Source organism: Trichomycterus rosablanca, chromosome 3 (assembly GCF_030014385.1).
Source record: "Trichomycterus rosablanca isolate fTriRos1 chromosome 3, fTriRos1.hap1, whole genome shotgun sequence".
In the NCBI taxonomy this organism is placed as follows: Eukaryota; Metazoa; Chordata; class Actinopteri; order Siluriformes; family Trichomycteridae; genus Trichomycterus; species Trichomycterus rosablanca.
The window spans coordinates 34,432,688-34,446,956 of NC_085990.1; the positions used below are offsets into that span (position 1 = coordinate 34,432,688).

The window sequence follows — 14,269 nt, forward strand, 5'->3', positions numbered from 1 at the left end:
GTGTAAATCCTGCATAATGTTTTCTTTTTTTTTTTTGATCTGCTTGATATATTCTATGCATACAGAGTCTGTAAATTTTTCCTTTGTTTCACCAGTAATAGTGAAAGAACTGCATCATTTCATGTCAAAATGTCTAAAAAGTCTGAGATTTTTTCATTTGAACCCACCTAATTTGGCCAATAAATATCTGGGATACTGGGCTGCCTTAAACTGTGATCAAAAAACATTTTCCAGCTGAAAGTTAAAAGTGCTTTTGAAGTCTGGAAGAAAAAATTATTTATGCTTTTATCTTGTCTCCACTAACATAATTCTCAGTATCTTTATCTTCTGTCAGTATTTTGGTTAACAGGACTACAGCTGGTTGAGCACTTAGTGGGCTAAAAAGCATGACTATATACTGTACCACTTATTTTACTTCATTTTATTGGCTTTCCATTATTTTACAATGCTATAAACGTTTTTATATGGGTTTTTGAAGCATCGATTGACCCTTGCTCACATAAATTTCAAATATGTTTCACTTAGATCAGCCATCTGTTTTAACAAGGCTTCAAACAAAAGACAAAAGTCAATAGATATCCTTTTAAATGAATCACATTTTTATTCTTTAGTCAGCAGAGAGAGCTGATAGTGTATATTTCCTTTATCTTTACAGTGCCAGTTCATGTGTTCTGTCTAATATTTTTTTATTTATTTGTCATTTCCTGATTGCTCTTTCCTGATTAAAAAAAATGCATCACTGATACTGAAACATATCTTAAATTTGCTGGAGAAACAAAAACACAGTTAAGGGCAGTGATAGCTCAGTGGTTAAGGTACTGGACTAGTAACCAAAAGGTTTCCGGTTCCAGCTCCACCACCGCAAGGTTGCCACTGTTGGGCCCCTGAGCAAGGCCCTTAACCCTTAAAAAAATGTGTTCAGTTGTAAGTCGCTTTGGATAAAAGCGTCTGCTAAATGCCGAAAATTTAAATATGTAAATGTAAATCAGAAAGAACAGTTAGGACAGTGAAAAAAATACATCCATTCTCACATTTCAGGCCTGTAACACATTATTTAGATAGGATGGGGGCAATTTAGGCTAGTAATGAGGTTAAAATAAAATAAATAAATATATGCATCTTTTCACAGCGCAGTGCAAAACCACTTGCTGCACACATTACAAAGGCATGGCTTCAGAAGAAGTGGGTATGGGTATTGGACTGCCTGCAGTCCTGACCTGTCCCCAATAGAGAATGTGTGGAGAATTTCTCAACAAAAGATGCAACAACGACAACCCTGTACTGTTGCACACGTTACATGTTTGCACGAAGAATGGGACAAAATAACACCTAATACAATTGGTATCCTAGGTTTCGAAAAGTACAGTGGTACACAGCACAATGGGTGACCCCTTGCTCTTACCCCAGCTTACAAACATATACTAAATATGCAGAACAAGCATTCTCCAAGGAAACAGCCATTGTGGCTGTCACTGAAAAGCTTATTATCAGTCCTGATCCGCCCAAATCTATCTGCAGCTTTTAACACAGCAAATTACAGCATTTGCCTGTCCACCCTCTCCAGCTATCGAAAAAATGGTTTAGCATGGCAGTGGATGGCTTCCTTAGAATGCAAGGGCATTATAACTGAATGGCATGGAGGGGATCTACAGCACCTGAATGCATACCTTTAACCGGATTCCCACATGGTTCTCATTTGTTTTCCACATCTGTTTTCCGCTCTTATGGTAAGACATCCCTATGATGTCTTACCAGCAATGTCTGAAAGCCTCTCCACTTCAATGCAGGGGCCCACTCAGTTGCTGGAGGGTTTTGATGAGCATCCCCTTTGGCAGCAAGGATTGTCGCTCAAGACTTGCTCCACAATTTACAACTCTTGATGTGGTGGTTGTAGGCCCTCCACTGCCAGTTTTCCTTGGACATGGCATGCTGTCTTGCAAGCGGATGCGCACACCACATAGTCTCACAAGTGTTCAGCTTGAAGCTGATCTCACTGAGCATGGATTAATGAAGACTGATTGCGGTGACACACAAAGACTTGCATCTCTTTCTCCGCAACGAAGGTTCTGCACTGGCTTTAAGTCTCTATCTGGTTTAGCACACTTGATCTAAGGTCATGGGGACTGGCAGATGCTACTTTATTATGCTTCTGCTCCAAAGACAGCATTTTGCGAGTGGCCAACACCAACACATGGAGCTTCCTGGGTTTAGTGTGGCCTGACTACTACATGCCCTCACAGAGAAGAACTGGCCATTCCAATAAACTGACGGTTGCCAGCACAAATCTGCAAACCTAAATGTGATGTGAAAGATGGGTGAAAAAAATATCTATCAGACACTATTGCCAGTGATCAGAGCACAAGAGCTGTTCTCAGTCAGATCAATATTAGTGTAGAGTCAGTGATTGCAAATTTTAGTTATGTGCTAAGCCAGCAGGAGTGCAACTACTGCATCATGTGGGGAGAATTGTTGGCCACGGTAGTGGCGACAGAACACTTTTAACCCTATCTCTACGGTCAGCACTTCACTCTCCACACAGCTCACTTCAATTGCTCTGGCTATTGAACTTTAAGTCCAAAGAAAGCCAGCTGGCAAACTGGCTGTAGTTGCTACAGTCCTTTCAGTTTGACATGGGTCAGATCTATGTCAATGTTTATGGTTTGTCCTGGTAGCCATTTCTGTCTAAAGGATGCACCAAGTATACGGCCATTAAGAAAAGGGCAGCAGTCAGCACACCAGCAGCAAACCAGGGTCGTTGGCACATTGGAACTCTTGGAGTGCGCTCAGCTAACTGGCCGCAGACTAGAATGTCGATCCAGTGATTGGGCCAGTAGTAAGCTAGCTAGAACAGCAGCAAAACCTGATCACTGCACAGAAAAGCAACCATGCAGCTAGAGGAGATGTTGGACATACTGCACAGCGGTTTTGACAGCTTGTTGTTGCAGCAGCAATATGGCACTTGGCAATCCCATCAGTGCACAGGCAGGCGGGGTCTGGCAGGTTGGCTTTTTGCTAGAGGGGATGTTTAGCTTCTGGGTGTCTTCCAGTCGGCTGATGGAACATGGAGGTTGTTTTCCTGGTAGCCATCTCCTCCCTTATGCCCTTCAGTAAACGTTTGCTGCAGTCTGGGTGTCAATTAATCAGTGGCATCAGGGACATCGTTCTTGGAAGTGGCAGAGTTTTGCCATCACTTCATCATCACTGATGTCAGTGTCATCCTCTTCTGCAACACTGGTTTTGGGCTACCGTGTTTGCTGAAAATGTTATCTCATCCACTCATAGTAGTTAAATTGTCTGGAGCTGCTGTTGTAGGCGTGTGGGCTGTACCGCTCTAAGGAATGCATCCACAGTGAGGCTTTTTATGATGGCGGTGGTGAGCCATCCAAGCTTTTCACCCTGTTGTTGATCTTTCTGCTGCAGATTTTGTTATAGGTATGACAGCCGTGCTCTCTCTCTCCAAAGCACTGACTCAGATTTTCTGTCAGCATCTCTGATGTCAGGCTGTTCTTCAGTGGGAGGTCAACTAGCGCCTGAAGAACCACTTCAACTAGTTTGGACTTCAACTGTTGTTCCAGCCAGCCTCAGCCACTAACTCAAACTGCCTCAAGTTTGCCATTCAGCTGTTAATATTGTCATAGCACCATATTTCTGAAAGCTTTGCTAATTCCATATAGGTGACAGAAGCGCTTGATTCCAGAGCAAGGACACCATGGAGAACCGCAGCTCTACTTTTAAGTAGGCCTGATGACTTCTGCAAGTTGTATATCTCCAACAGTAGCCTAAGTGTGGGGAAGGGACTGCAAACCTTTGTCCAGAATGTCAATTTTCTTCAGGAGAGCAATCTATTGCAAACGCTACAGTATTTATAAAATAGTCAAATTAAGTTATATTACTTAGGCCGCTCAGGTGGCGCAGCAGTAAAAACACTCGCTGGAACAAGAGCTGGGATCTCGAATACATCGTATCGAGTCTCAGCTCTGCCTGCCGACTGGGCTGAGTGGCCACATGAACAACGATTGGCCTGTTGTTCAGATAGGGGTGGGAAATTAAAAGCTGGATAGGGACTCTCTCATAACTAATGCAATTACAACCTCTGCTGGTTGATTGATGGTGCCTGCACAGAGACGGAAAAAGAGTGCTGTCAGGGTGTGTCTCTCCGCACACAGTGCTGATCCGCATTGCACTCGTCAAAGTGTAGGCGACAAAATGCATACTGCTACTGCCCATTTGTCGGAGGGGGTGTGGGTTAGCTTTGTTCTCCTCAATCAGAGCGGTGATCGGCATTGGTGGAGAGGAAGCATGATGCAATCGGGCAGTTGGACGCACTAAAACCACATTAAAACCGCATTAAAACCACCTCTTTGTTGCTACAGTCACTGTCCATATTATTAGCTCCACTTACCATATAGAAGCACTTTGTAGTTCTACAATTACTGACTGTAATCCATCTGTTTCTTAGCCCCCTTTTACCCTGTTCTTCAATGGTCAGCACTGCAGTGACACTAACATGGTGGTGGTGTGTTGGTGTGTTTTGTGCTGGTATGAGTGGATGAGACACAGCAGCGCTGCTGGAGTTTTTAAGCACCTCACTGTCACTGCTGGACTGAGAATAGTCCACCACCAAAAACATCCAGCCAACAGCGCCCCATGGGCAGCGTCCTGTGACCACTGATGAAGGTCTAGAATATGACCAACTCAAACAGCAGCAATAGATGAGCGATCGTCTCTGACTTTACATCTACAAGGTGGATCAACTAGGTAGGAGTGTCTAATAGAGTGGACAGTGAGTGGACACGGTATTTAAAAACTCCAGCAGCGCTGCTGTGTCTGATCCACTCATACCAGCACAACACACACTAACACACCACCACCATGTCATTGTCACTGCAGTGCTGAGAATGATCCACCACCTAAATAATACCTGCACTGTGGTGGTCCTGTGGGGGTCCTGACCATTGAAAAACAGGGTGGAAGTGGAAAAAAAGCATGCAGAAAAACTGATGGACTACAGTCAGTAATTGTAGAACTTCAAAGTGCTTCTATATGGTAAGTGGAGCTGATAAAATGGACAGTGAGTGTAAAAACAAAGAGGTGGTTTTAATGTTATGGCTGATCACTGTATATATAAGGTTATATTACTTAGTTAAAGTTATAATCAAGAGTTGTGAAAGTTAAATATTTGAAACCATTAACATCAACAGATCCAGATAAAGCTTCAGCTGGAGATGAAAATCTTCACTTGCTGCATTCCAAATGTACTGAAGCTGAGTGTTAAAACTGCAAACGTAGCATATATTCTTTGATCAGTTAAAACACTTAAAAAAAAATCAACACATTCTTCTCTGATTTATTTATGCTGCAATATCCAGTAGCTCATATCTATGGAAAGCTGAAGGGGAGAAAAAGACCAGTAAAAGTGCCAGAAGCTGCTCATTTCCACACAAATAACCATGCAATGTTGACCAAATTAACAGAGACCCCAAAAATCACTCATGACTTCTCTCCATATCTCCCATTTCACACTCTGCAAATCTCTCTTTCCCTTATTTCCTCCATCCTGCTGATTACACAAACCCAGTGATGCTGGCACTCTCAAATATCAAATGTGGATTTCAAGTGGCTTTTTATCTCTTTTCTCTCTACAAAATAAGAAATGGATGAAAAGTGACAGGCTCATTTCTTCAGGACTTCAACTGAATAACAAGATCGCTGCCAAGATGAACAGACTGAATAATTGGCTGAACAAGTGAAAGCTACCTTCCTATTGTAAAAACTATTCCAAGTTTCTAAAATGGGTGATCTTTTGAATGACAGAAGCAATATTAAATGTATCTGGACAATCTAAATGCCTTTCTGATAGAAATGGTTTTTACTGTATTGACACGTACAGCACGTTGTAGCTGAGGCTTTGTTGAAATAGTGTAAACCATGAACTAGACAAGGTCATTTCTCAGAGCATTTAAATCTAGTAATATAGAACATTTCTAGCACTCATAGACAGGGAGCAAGCATGTCAAATGTATACATATATTATTTGTATATTATTCATTCATTTATTCATTAATTTATTCATTCATTTATTCATTCACTCATTCAGCTTTTACTAACCACTCTGTCTAGGGTGATTTTTTTCTGCTTAGGCTCTGATGAGACTAATGTGAAGGGCCATGCAACTTCAAAGTCATTAGGACCTAACTCCTACCTTCTCTCTAAAACATGCTAATAGGTATATGGGTGCTTCAAATTGGGCCTAGAAGTGAGTGAGTAAGTGAGTGAGTGGGTGAGTGAAATGTATGGTGTAGTTTAGTAGATTAGTGCTCTCTTCAGGGTGTATTTTAGACTTATTGCTGATAACAGTCTGGACGGTCCTTTTCATCTTTGGTTTGGAGCACAATGCATAGATAGATAGACAGATGGATGGACAGATGGGTGGATGGATGGACAAACAGACTGGTTGATTGTTGAAAAAATCTGGAATACTGGTATATCTGACCACAGTGTGTGTTGGTCCATCCCAGATGCCTCTGAGCCCAGAGAACTTGATGCTGCTTCTGGACATGGCTTCTTTTTTTGCACAGTAAAGTTTTAAGTGGCATTTGTGAATTTTACTGTGTATTGTAGTGCTTGACAAAGGTTTGCCAAAATAATTTCTCACCCATGTGGTTATATCAGCTAATTATAATTGACAGTTCTTAATGTAGTGCCATCTTAGGGATCAGGAATAATGGGTTCATCTTACACACTGGTTTCTTGGAATTGTTTAATAATATTATAAACTGTAGAGGGAAAAGTATGTTCTCTTTCAGGAACATTGTTTTGTTCTTATATTTGTTGACAAACTGGATATCCTCTGCTCATCTTTGCTCCTTAAAGTCTTAGCCTTTTGTTAATACTGCTTTTGTATCAAATCATGATTACAGTCACGTGTCACGTTGACATTTTTTAACCTCATTACTAGTCTTAAGTTGCCCCCTTCACAACTTTTTTGGAATGTGTTGCAGGCCTGAAATGCAAGAATGGAATGAAATTGGCCAGACAAACTAATAGCTTCACTACAGTTTTAATTACTCCCTTATGTTTTGCTTCGTATACCACTTGTATGTGTCAGATGAGATACAAGCAACTTATACTTTTAAATGTCTTGCCAATTTACTTGCTGATGGTCAATAATTGTGTATATTATGTTGATTATGTGCTTTAGTCACAATAATAAATATCCAGTTCTTTTAAGACTTTTAAAGGACTAGTCAATGAAACATGATTTAAAGAGTTTGTTGTAGAGAAACTTCAATGGCCGGCACATAGCTCTAAACTCAACCCCACTGGAATTCATTGGAGTGTTGAGCCAGGACTCATCTAACATTAGAGCCTGTCCTTATAAATGGTATGTGGACAAAATGGGCACAAATTCCATTTGCTTGTGAATAGCCTATCTAGAAGAGTGGCAACTGTTAATCATAAAGGCTAACAATTTCAAATTAATACCAGGTTTATGGAAAGATTTATGGGAATATATGTCCAACAAGCTGGTCAGGTGTCCAAGTGGTAGGTAATTAATCATAAACACAAATGCAGCATTTTATTTATGTATTTGTTTATTTATTTATTTTGGCTGCTGCTGAAAAATGAGAACAATAGTGCACTTTGCTAAATTTACTGTGACTTTTCTGAAATGCTAAGCAGACACGAATAGATGCCAGGAAAACCCTGTTTAGTAAACCTTCATCTAGGCATTTACAAAAGGTTTTATGGGTTTTTTTTCCTACTTATTGCTGTATGAGAAATTGAACTCGGAGAGAGAGAATAATGTGACATTTATTGGATAAACTAAAACCAGAGTGCACCCACAGAGTGGACAGAATAATGATGACGGCTGGAAAGGTCATGTCTAGATGTGTTTATGAGGTTTATACAGAGGTGTCACCTTGTCTTAATGATTTGTTTACTTGAGTCTTCACAATACAATTCTTAACCTTCAGATGAACTGACATGAAAAGAAATTTCTCCTTAAAAGCACATTAATGAGTGTTTGTTTGCAGTGTTTGCATTTCTGATGATAACTGGTTGCTATTCTTTTTCTTCTTTTTTCTGTTAAAAGATTGTTTACCATGCCACATTGTCAGGTTTCATTATCATCTCCTAAACAAAAAAGCAAGGGCTTTGTGGTTTACTTACCAGCTTTTAGTGATGTGCACCATCAAACAAATGAAAAACATGCTGTAGATTTAGAAAAGGCAACAACATGTAGCTACAGTATATGAAATAGTTATACAACAATGTTAATTTTAATCACACTGACAGAAACTGACATGTAGTGGAGACACAGTACTAAAATGTGTAGTGACCCAGCAGCTAATGCACATGATGTGAGCACTCTAACAGATTTTACATTTTACTTCTACACAAAAAAGCAGAGTGGTTCAGTCATCAGACAAACATGAAAAATCAGTGTATAATCAAGGAAGGCAACAAAATGTAGCTGCTGAATGCAATGTTGTCATACAGCCCAGTTTTTAATTACGATAATGGCAATCAGTTCAGTGAGATATGAGAGTGTAGCTGAAATACCAGTATTTTAATGAAATATAAAAGTAATTTCATTGTATGGTTTTTTTCCCTTAAACACCCTAAATGTAATAATAATATAATAACATAATATATCTCAATATATATAATATATAATAATAATATAAGTAAATACAGTTTGGACATGTATTATTATTATTATTATTTTTATTATTATTATTATTATTATTATTATTACAATTGATAAAAATAATAACATTGCTGCCACATGTACAGATATGACTGTGTATGAGCCAGCTTGTTCTCTAAATGTAAAAGGCTAAAACAAAGAAAGATTATACATCTTCTGGTGAACCATGGTAGAAACTCACTGATCAAATGTACAGAATTCACAGCACTTCACTTTTTCCACATTTTGTTATGTTACAGCCTTATTCCAAAATGGATTAAATTGATGAAATGTATTAAAAATAAAACATTAAAATATAACATGTACATAAGTATTCACAGCCTTTGCCATGACACTTAAAATTGAGCTCAGGAGCATCCTGTTTCCACTTATCCTTCAGATGTTTCTACAACTTGATTGGAGTCAACCTGTAGTAAATTCAGTTGATTGGACATTATTTGGAAAGGCACACACCTGTTTCTATAAGGTTCCACAGTACACAGTGCATTTCAGAGCACAAACCAAGCCATGAAGTCCAAGGAATTGTCTGTAGACCTCCGAGACAGGATTTCTGCAGCATTGAAGGTCCCAATGAGCACAGTGGCCGCCATCATCCGTAAATGGAAGAAGTTTGGCACCACCAGGACTCTTCCTAGAGCTGGCCACCTGGCCAATCTGAGCAATCGGGGTAGAAGGGCCTTAGAACCCAATGGTTACTCTGACAGAGCTCCAGTGTTGCTCTGTGGCGAGAGGAGAACCTTCGAGAGGGACAACCATTTCTGCAGCACTCCACCAATCAAGCCTGTATGGTAGAGTGGCCAGACGGAAGCCACTCCTCAGTAAAAGGCACATGACAGCCCATCTGGAGTTCACCAAAAGGCACCTGAAGGACTCTCAGGCCATGAGAAACAAAATCTTATCTCTGGTCTGATGAAACAAAGATTGAACTCTTTGGCCTGAATGCCAAGCATCATGTCTGGAGAAAACCAGGCGCCACTCATCACCTAGCCAATACCATTCCTATAGTGAAGTGGTAGCAGTATGGTGGTGGCAGCATCATGTTGTGGGGATGTTTTTCGGCAGCAGGAACTTGGAGACTAGTCAGGGTCGAGGGAAAGATGACTGCAGCAATGTACAGAGACATCCTTGATGATTACCTGCTCCAGAGCGCTCTGGACCTCAGACTGGAGCAAAGGTTCATCTTCCAACAGGAACGACCCTAAGCACACAGCCAAGATAAAAAAGGAGTGGCTTCGGGACAACTCTGTGAATGTCCTTGAGTGGCCAAGCCAGAGCTCAGACTTGAACCTGATTAATCATCTCTGAAGAGATCTAAAAATGGCTGTGCACCGATGCTCCCCATCCAACCTGATGGAGCTTGAGAGGTTCTGCAAAGAACAATGGGAGAAATTGCCCAAAAATAGGTGTGCCAAGCTTGTAGCATAATAATCAAAAAGACTTAAGACTGTTGCTGCCAAAGGTGCTTCAACAAGTTATTAAGCAAAGGCTGTGAATACTTATGTACATGTTATATTTTTGTGTTTTATTTTTAATAAATTTGCATGGGGTATTGTGTGTGTGTGTGTGTGTGTGTGTGTGTAGTTTTGAGGGAAAAATTAATTTAATCAATTTTGGAATAAGGCTGTAACATAACAAAATGTGGAAAAAGTGAAGCGCTGTGAATACTTTCCGGATGCACTATAACAAGTTTTGAAATAAGAAGCAGATGGTCAAGCTAAATTCCACAAGCACTTAAGTATCTCGTCCTCTAAGAGACTAAGATATTCTCACACAAGGCTCATACAAGTTGATAAGTGTCTTGTATATTCTCTTCTCAGTAAATGGCACCGTCTGTGCAATATTTAAACAGGTATTATATGTTTTCCTAAATCCTCAATGCCATATTTGTTTAGGTTCTGCTAAAATGCTAAATTACATATACACTGATCAGGCATAACATTAAAACCACCTCCTTGTTTCTACACTCACTGTCCATTTTATCAGCTCCACACCAAATTGAAGCACTTTGTAGTTCTACAATTACTGACTGTAGTCCATCTGTTTCTCTGCATACTTTTTTAGTCTGCTTTCACCCTGTTCTTCAATAATCAGGATGCCCACAGGACCACCACAGAGCAGGTATTATTTGGGTGTTGGATCATTCTCAGCACTGCAGTGACACTAACATGATGGTGGTGTGTTAGTGTGTGTTGTGCTGGTATGAGTGGATCAGACACAGCAGTGCTGATGGAGTTTTTAAACACTTCACTGTCACTGCTGGACTGAGAATAGTCCACCAACCAAAAATATCCAGCCAACAGTGCCCCGTGGGCAGCATCCTGTGACCACTGATGAAGGTGTAGAGGATGACCAACAGCAGCAATAGATGAGCGATCGTCTCTGACTTTACATCTACAAGGTGGCCAACTAGGTAGGAGTGTTTAATAGAGTGGACAGTGAGTGGACATGGTATTTAAAAACTCCAGCAGCGCTGCTGTGTCTGATACCAGCAAAACACACACTAACACAACACCACCATGTCATTATCACTGCAGTGCTGAGAATGATCCACCACCCAAAATAATACCTGCTCTGTGGTGGTCCTGTGGGGGTCTTGACCATTAAAGAACAGGGTGAAAGAAGGCCAAAAAGCTATGAAGAGAAACTGTAGTTCTACAATTACTGACTGTAGTCCATCAAAGTGCTTCTATATGGTAAATGGAGCTGATAAAATGGACAGTGAGTGTAGAAACAAGGAGATCGTTTTAATGTTATGGCTGATCGGTGTATTTGCAGGCACTGCTAATGCTCATGAAGTTTGAACAATTGTGCTAGCCTTAAAGACAAAACATGACTAATAGGTTGATAACAGAAATAAGCTCACATTTATTATGCAAATTAATAAAGACCAAAAAATTAAAATAAATAAATAAATAAAAAGAAAAAAAGCATTACAACAACATAGGAACAGCAAGTGCACTTACGCATGAACAATCTGCATCAGATAAAATGAGAAAACTTCAAAGCAGTTTAAACAGCGCAGAACATTACATAGCAAAGCAGAACTTCCAGCAGAACATCTATTAAGCCACAATATTCACTTAAATGTCAGTGCTTTATGTTCACATTAACGTCAGCGTTCTTGCACACATACTATTCCAGAATGGATGCAAGCTGTACAGAGTCCAAGAAGGCTCAAAATCAAATCTTTATATATGTATCTGTACGTATATATTAATATATTACACAAATATAAATTATTTCCGGCTTGAGAACGTCATTAAATTCACAGCTGGATATAAACAGAAAATTACAGCAAAGTAACATATGCATGAAAGGTAAGTCTGTAATTCATTCCATCGTGTTGTGTTGTATCATCAGGATCACTACATACATGTCCATAGTCTTCTGCTCAAGGCTTTTGACCAGAAGTGATTCTGGTTTACTTATTTAACATTTTGGGTGCAAATACTGGGGCAAGTATGGAGTCCTTGCTATGGAAATAGCAGGTAATTTTTCTCTTGGCTTGAAAGGAACAGTAAAACTGAAGAAAAACCAGTCCTGGATTATAGCAGAGCTCCCGTCACACAGCCACTGGCGAATAGTAGAAGAGCAAGACCATAGCTCGTAGCTATTCTGGTGCCTAGAGAAGAAATTACAGGCACATCCGTTATCTTAAATCTGACAGAGGCAAACAGTAAACAGTAAATCATGGGTATCAATTACATCTGAGCCTGCAGACAAGACTTATCACGGCGAACACAAATTTTGTCAGTTACAGATTGTATTGTTGCTACAAAACAGGTTTGATTTGTACACTAAAATAATCATAAAACAAAATGTTATTTATCTTTTTTATTTATTTGTGTTTATTCATTTTTTTTGGACTGGATAAAAACTGAGAAGAAAAGCTGCAGTTTGTAACAGAACTGAAGCTTGTGTCAGCAAGTTAGGAGATGTGACAATATTTTATGTTGTCAGCAAGTCTGAAGACAGCACTTTTTACTCAGAAATTCTTCTTTTTCCAATAGTTTGCATTCAAAATTTCAATACTTCAATTAACTTTTTGTTTGTTTGATTTTAAAGACTGCTACAGGTTATGTAATTGATGTTACATGGTTTTGTGATTCACACTGGTCTCAGCAATGTTCACTTCCCACCCATTCTTAGTCCTCTGATTTAAAGCTTTGTTTTTGCACCTGTTTTCAGTTCTGTTAATTACCTTGATTTAATGCATCTGTTTTGTTCGTAATTGCCTTGTTTCTCCCTATTTAAATGATCTTGTGTTTGCAGACCAATGCAAAGCATCAGAGCAATACACGAGCTTGTACTGAGCATTAGTTTAGACAGCTGTATTTCCTGAGAAAGGCTGGGGTCCTTCAACATATGTAGGAAACTCCTGCTGTGGTGTGCTGGGGAGTTTGTCCAACAAACACGGTTAGAAGACCGGTCAGAAGAGCCAGAGTGCTGGTCAGAATGGAGCTGGAATTACTAGCAACTGTGACAAAGAAACTGACTGCATGGCTTGGTGCTTTATTTTATACACCTGTGGCAACAGGACTGAATGAAATACCTGAATACAATGATTAAGACGTGTGTCCCAATACTTTTTTTTTTCATATAGTGTATGTATAAACCCTTTTTCAAAGAAGTTGGTACATTTTGTAAAATGCAATCAACTTCTGTATGTAAACAGATTTTGAATTTGGTGCCTGCTACAAACTCACACTATAAAACGTTTGGACAAAGCAAAATAAGAATAATAGGGTAATACAATATGCAAGTTCTACCTTTTTGAAACATTCCATACTAAGCAGATGAATTGGTACCATTTGAGGACAACTACACAAGCCTGTACTGAGCATTAGTTTAGACAGCTGTATTTCCTGAGTAGGCTGGGGTCCTTCAACATTGTATGCAGGAAACTCCTGCAGATGTTTTATTAATCTGTTTTTTCTATGCTGTGGTGTGCTGGGGAGGCAGCATTAAGAGGAGGGATGCAACACGGTTGGACAAACTGGCCAGGAGAGCCGGAGTGCTGGTCGGAATAGAGCTGGAATCACTAGCAACTGTGACAGAGAAACGGACTCTGTGCAAAGTGCTTTCCATTATGGACAATCAAAATCACCCACTGCACACAACTTTTCTGAAACAGAGAAGTGCATTCAGGGCCAGACTACTATCACAGTGCTGCTCCATAGACAGACTCAGAAAATCCTTTGTCCCCAGAGCCATTAGGCTCTTTAACTCTATGCAGGGAGGGTGGGGAGGAACTGAAGACTGAATGTATCAAAATTGTGGCACATGTATATACTGTATCTATGTACGTGGGTGTGCACATATGCACCTCTTTGTACATCTGCACAGTTTATATCTTTGCACTGTAGTACACTTTATAATTTATACTTTACAGTTGATAATTATAATCTATACCAGCCTTACGATGTATACCCAAAAAAACACCTCCACATGTAAACTCATGCCCTGTTGTTGTAGTGTGTTGTTGTGATTATGCAGGTACTTGTTTGTATAATGTGAATCTTTATAGTGTGTATTATTATTTTGATCTATGTA

At 39.7% G+C, this 14,269-nt stretch overlaps 1 protein-coding gene across 1 annotated transcript in view; it reads right to left on the reverse strand.

Annotated features, from left to right (window-relative positions):
- Positions 1 to 11,557: 11,557 nt before the first annotated feature.
- The window catches only part of vstm2a (V-set and transmembrane domain containing 2A), a 63,637-nt gene continuing 60,925 nt past the window's right edge, over positions 11,558 to 14,269 (reverse strand). The window contains exon 5 of the mRNA XM_062992053.1: positions 11,558 to 12,338. Within this exon, the coding sequence (XP_062848123.1) occupies positions 12,262 to 12,338 (77 nt within the window). The 3' untranslated portion in view covers positions 11,558 to 12,261. The remainder of the gene's footprint in view (positions 12,339 to 14,269) is intronic.